Raw genomic sequence first — 5663 nt, forward strand, 5'->3', positions numbered from 1 at the left:
CATTCTTGTCCTCCCAGGTCCGTGGGCCTCAATCGGCTTGGTTAATTATTTGTTGCAGGGTTAGATAAAGACGCAAGTCTACCGCCATCGTCCGACCTCTTTACGGACGCTAAAGGACATCAGACGGCAATTTCTCACCACACCTAATGATATGCTGTACAGTGCTCTTCACATCACTTTTCTCGACTACAGGTACGTTGATGAATAACAAATGACACGTTTAGTATTTCTTATAAACACATCGACTTCGATAAAAATCATATGTTATGCTAATGATTGCATATTTATCATATGATGAGCTATCTGTTGGTCTGGAAACTTGAAACTTCCTGGCAGATTAAAACTGTGTGCTGGACCGAGACTTGATCTCGGGACCTTTGCCTTTCGCGGGTAAGTGCTCTACCAACTGAGCTACCCAAGCACGACTCACGATCCGTCCTCCCAATTGTACTTCCACCATTACCTCGTCTCCTACCTTCCAAACTTCACAGAAGTTCTCTTCCGAAACTTGCAGGACTATCACTACTGGAAGAAAGGATATTGCGGAGACATGGCTTAGCCACAGCCTGGGGGATGTTTCCAAAATGAAGCACTTTCCCGCGAATGGCAAACGTCCCGAGTTCGAGTCTCAGTCCAGCGCACAGTTTTAATCTGCCAGGAAGTTTGAAAATGAGCGCACACTCCGCTGCAGAGTGAAAATGTCATTCTGGAAATATCTGTTGGTCATTTTGTGATTTTTTTTTTTTGCTTTCGGTTAAACTCCATGTCATTTCAAGCTTGTGTGCCAATTTTTATCTTCCTAACTACATTATTCCGTGAAGTATTAAATTTTCAAATGTTAACGTACTTTGGGTTGCCCTGTACTTGGTTCAAATGGCTCTGAGCACTGTGGGACTTAACATCTTAGGTCATCAGTCCCCTAGAACTTAGAACTACTTAAACCTAACTAACTTAAGAACATCACACACATCCATGCCCGACGCAGGATTCGAACCTGCGACCGTAGCAGTCCCGCGGTTCCGGACTGCAGCGCATAGAACCGCATGGCCACCGCGGCCGGGTGCCCCGTAGTGTATATCCAACAAATAATCAGAATGCCGGCCGAAGTGGCCGCGCGGTTCTGGCGCTGCAGTCTGGAACCGCGAGACCGCTACGGTCGCAGGTTCGAATCCTGCCTCGGGCAAGGATGTGTGTGATGTCCTTAGGTTAGTTAGGTTTAATTAGTTCTAAGTTCTAGGGGACTAATGACATCAGCAGTTGAGTCCCATAGTGCTCAGAGCCATTTTTTAATCAGAATGTTGGGAACGATGTCATGCCGGATCACATCAAACCTACCAGATTACTGATGACAAAGTAAAGAAACCGAGAAGAAGGTAGAAGAAGATATCGTGGTGACGGAAGACTAGCGATCAACAGACAGTACCAGTATCCCAGTATCCTAACGTCATTCTAAACAACATCTACATATCACATTGTGCTTAAGTATGCGGCACTGACTGTTTGCGATGAACTCTCTATGAGATGACGTACGTCTCAGTAGCAGGAGAACAGACTGCTGGCCGTTAAAACTGCTGCATCAAGAAGGATGTAAAATAACGAACATTTACTAGATCTGCGTATACAGTGTAATACGAAGAACAAAATATCATATTTATAGGTGGCTTTAGAATATACAGGCAGATACAGGTGCTCTATCGTGGCTGGATGTGGAGTCTGACTTATCTTGGATGACAGATGTGGGTACATCTGTCCTTACTACTTCATCTCTAGTCCAAAATTCATAAACTATACTGAGTACCGAGTGGTGGCGTCAAACTCTCGACAGTACATGACAAAATTTTTCACTGAGTGAGAGAAGAGGACAGTATGCTGGACAGTAAAGTACTGATGCAGATCAAGGTAGCATGACGAACAAGCGTTCTGGCGATATCTTTCTAAAGGTAACTTCACAGAAAAATTCGACAAAATGTACGGACACTACTACGAAAGCAGAGTACATCAAACTGTGTTCTACCCCGCGCCCACTGTTGTTCAAGATAGTGCAACAACGCAACAATTTCGCATTCAGTGCACGGTTATGAGCTTCTGTACCAGTTCCCTTTACACAGTGCATTAACATGTTGCGATGGAATGCGAGGATGTGTTCAACTATTTCTCTCAGTAAGCTCTCTTCATCACGCAGTAAATGATGTCGTTCAACTACCCCTCTCTTGCTGTAAGGAGAGAAAGGATTGCATCTCCCTGTGAGGTCGCTCAGTTTGCTCTGCTCTGCGTATGAATTCCAGGTGTCTTGGTTCGAATCTCGCTTCGTCAACTAATTTCACATAATCAGAATTGCGTGCTTTCATCTGTTTCCTTATCAGTGTTGCTTACTTTACATTCGTTTGCGAGTGTTTTGCGTGGGGTGCGTTGCGTAAGCTAGAAAGTAGAGCTAACGTCCAAGGAAGACGTGGAGGGAAGGACACCCGCTAGTACTTTCACGCTAGAGCGGCGCTCGACTACGGTATAAATAGTGCGTGCTCGCAGTCAGTAGGCAGAGTTCAGCAGCTGCAACAGCCGTCAACCCTCACCGCCGACGATGAAGTCCCTGGTGAGTGTCAGTGGATACCATAGTGTTCGCAGGTTTTCTGGATACGCGGTCACTAGGACGTCGTAAACCAAATCGTGTGGTTTTCTACAGTCTCGAACTCTTAGGGAGTGCGGTCGTGACATACAGCAGTATGGATTGTAGTGAGGGGATACTACGGCAACTTGAAGTTATGTGTCTGTTCGTGAGGCGTGCAGGACTGGCCACACACTAACATCGAAAGGAAGCTGAGTCTAATCTTGAACGAATATTCTGTAAGGATTATCACTGTCAAAGAGAAATATAGCATTTGCTCTACAAACTACTACTTGGTAGGGAGTGACAACCCCTCATTACACTACTACTCACCAATGCTAGATATAAAAATTGGATTTTCACCTGGTGTTTGTCATTACTACTTAGCAGATTGAAAAAAAAAGTTGTGGAAGGTACGGAGTAGAGATCTGTCATATCGTATTAAGAACGAAAGAGAGTGAAGTATAGCTTACCTGTGCTCTCGTTTACATTATCATCGTAGTGGAATGTGAATTCTGACTTGCAAGTGACCGCATAAACAAACAGTTTTTTGCTCAAGTTCTGCTAGGAAAATTGCTCTTTACCTGACCAGACAGTAGAGGTATATAGCGCTACTTGTATACAACTGTTCGGTTGATAATTCACTAACAATAACTTCCCACACAGGCAATTTTGGTTGTCTAGAGGTGCTAGGTTGTTTACTGAATGTACTGCGTCTGCATGCTCCCCTGTCTGGTCTCACGGGTGGCATGATCCACCCACAGAGGGCTTCAGTTGCCACACACAGATAGTTCCCATTTAATTTGTGCCTCGAAAAGCCCTCTGTGGAACGGCCTTGCCGCAGTGGATACACCGGATCCCGTGAGGTCACCGAAGTTAAGCGCTGTCGGGCGTGGTCGGCACTTGGATGGGTGACCATCCGAGCCGCCGTGCGCTGTTGTCATTTTTAGGGATGCACTCAGCGTCGTCATGACAATTGAGGAGCTACTCGGCCGAATAGTAGCGGCTTCGGTTAAGAATACCATCTTACGACCGGGAGAGCGGTGTGCTGATCACACGTCCCTCCTATCCGCATCTTCCACTGAGGATGACACGGCGGTCGGATGGTCCCGGTAGGCCACTCGCGGCGTGAAGACAGAGTGCTTGAATAGCCCTCGGTGTTCATCTTTCAAATTGGTGGTGGTTGTCAAGGACGTACCCACTTTCAAATGGTTCAAATGGCTCTGAGCACTATGGGACTTATCATCTGAGGTCATCAGTTCCCTAGAACTTAGAACTACTTAAACCTAACTAACCTAAGGACAGCACACACATCCATGCCGGAGGCAGGATTCGAACCTGCGACCGTAGCGCCTAGAACCGCTCAGCCACACTGGCCGGCGTACCGACTTTCGTTCCTGTAACTTATTTGAACAGCAGCTTGATTGTTGATAATATGTAGCTCCAGGTAGAGATATCAGATACCTGGCGATGAAAAACTCTCATAAACGCATGTTACTGTTTTACTTACATATCTGACTTGAAATGAGAAGGTTGCGCATGGCGGACTGTGTAGAACGTGTTGTTTCCTCAGATCATCCTGAGCGCGGTTCTCGCCGTGGCCGTGGCGAAGCCCGGCTTCCTGGGGGCTGGTCTGGCAGGCCCGGCCATCGCGGCGGCGCCGGCCATCGCAGCCGCCCCCATCGCCTTGGCGGCGGCACCGCAGCCCCCCGCCAACATCATCGTCGGACCTGGTGGCGTGCCCCTCGATACCCCTGAAGTGGCTGCAGCACGCGGAGCACACCTGGCCACCGTCGCCCAGACACGGGCCCGCGACGCCGTCGTCAACTCGGCCGCCATCCTGGCAGCCGCTGCCGCCCCCGCCGCCATCGCCGCCCCCGCCGCCGTCGTCGGCTCCCCCAACTATGCGGTCGGCCCCCCTGCGCTGATTAACGGCCTCGCTCCTTCCATCGCCGCTCTGGGACCACAGATCGCTGCCGCCGGCGCCGCCTCAGCCGCCTCAGCCGCCTCAGCCGCCGCTGCCGCCGGTGCCGCTATCGCCGCCGGCCCCGCTATCGCCGCCGCCCCCGCCGCCATCGCCGCCCCCGCCGCCGTCGTCGGCTCCCCCAACTATGCGGTCGGCCCCCCTGCGCTGATTAACGGCCTCGCTCCTTCGATCGCCGCTCTGGGACCACAGATCGCTGCCGCTGGCGCCGCCGGAGCCGCCGGTGCCGCCATCGCCGCCGCCCCCGCCATCGCCGCCGCCCCCGCCGTCGTCGCCGCCCCCGCCGCCATTGCCGCCGCTCCCGCCTACGCTGTCGGTCCCCCCGCGCTGGTCGGTGGCATCGCTCCCTCAATCGCCGCCCTGGGGCCAGCAGTGGCTGGTGCTCCTGGAGCCCTGGCTGCCGCCGCCCACCTGCACGCCAAGGCTGCCCTGCTGGGCTGAACTGCACTCAACAACGACCTCTGCTGTCCACCGACTGACCTTTTACAATCCATGTATTTTTCTCTTGGAGTGACAACACTGAGGTTACAGCAAATAATGTAGATACATATTTATAAATAAATGTGCCTTACTACTTTCACATCTGCTTATTCATAAACCTGTCCGCCCCCGGTAACTGAGTGGTCAGCGTGACAGATGTCAAACCTAAGGGTCCGGGTTCGATGCCCGTCTTGGTCGGAGATTTTCTTCTCTCAGGGACAGCCGGCACGGTAGCTCAGCGTGTTCGGTCAGAGAGCTGGTTGGCGTCTGTAATAAAAAACTGAGTGAAACGGTCAACAACGAACTTGAACGGATGTCATGTGACGTCCGCAACGACCAAACACAACGATCAACAACGAATAAAATGATAAAAAAGAAGAAGGACTGGGTGTTGTGTTGTCCTAATCATCATCATTTCATCCCCATCTACGAGCAAGTCGCCGAAGTGGCGTCAAATCGAAAGACTTGTACCAAGCCAACGGTTTACCCGACTGGAGGCCCTGGTCACACGACATTTTTTTATCAACATCCAACACAATGTATAAACTTCGTCATCTGACGGTAAAAGGGTGGGTAGTTTGCATACAGTTCCACATA

At 50.5% G+C, this 5663-nt stretch overlaps 1 protein-coding gene across 1 annotated transcript; it reads left to right on the forward strand.

Moving 5' to 3' along the window:
* Positions 1-2547: 2547 nt before the first annotated feature.
* On the forward strand, positions 2548-5166 carry LOC124607121 (cuticle protein 38-like). The gene is made up of 2 exons (XM_047139327.1): positions 2548-2590; positions 4176-5166. Exons 1-2 carry the CDS (start codon positions 2579-2581, stop codon positions 5025-5027), a joined length of 864 nt encoding a protein of 287 aa, XP_046995283.1. The 5' UTR covers positions 2548-2578; the 3' UTR covers positions 5028-5166.
* Positions 5167-5663: the final 497 nt, after the last annotated feature.

This window comes from Schistocerca americana, chromosome 3, assembly GCF_021461395.2.
Source record: "Schistocerca americana isolate TAMUIC-IGC-003095 chromosome 3, iqSchAmer2.1, whole genome shotgun sequence".
In the NCBI taxonomy this organism is placed as follows: domain Eukaryota; kingdom Metazoa; phylum Arthropoda; class Insecta; order Orthoptera; family Acrididae; genus Schistocerca; species Schistocerca americana.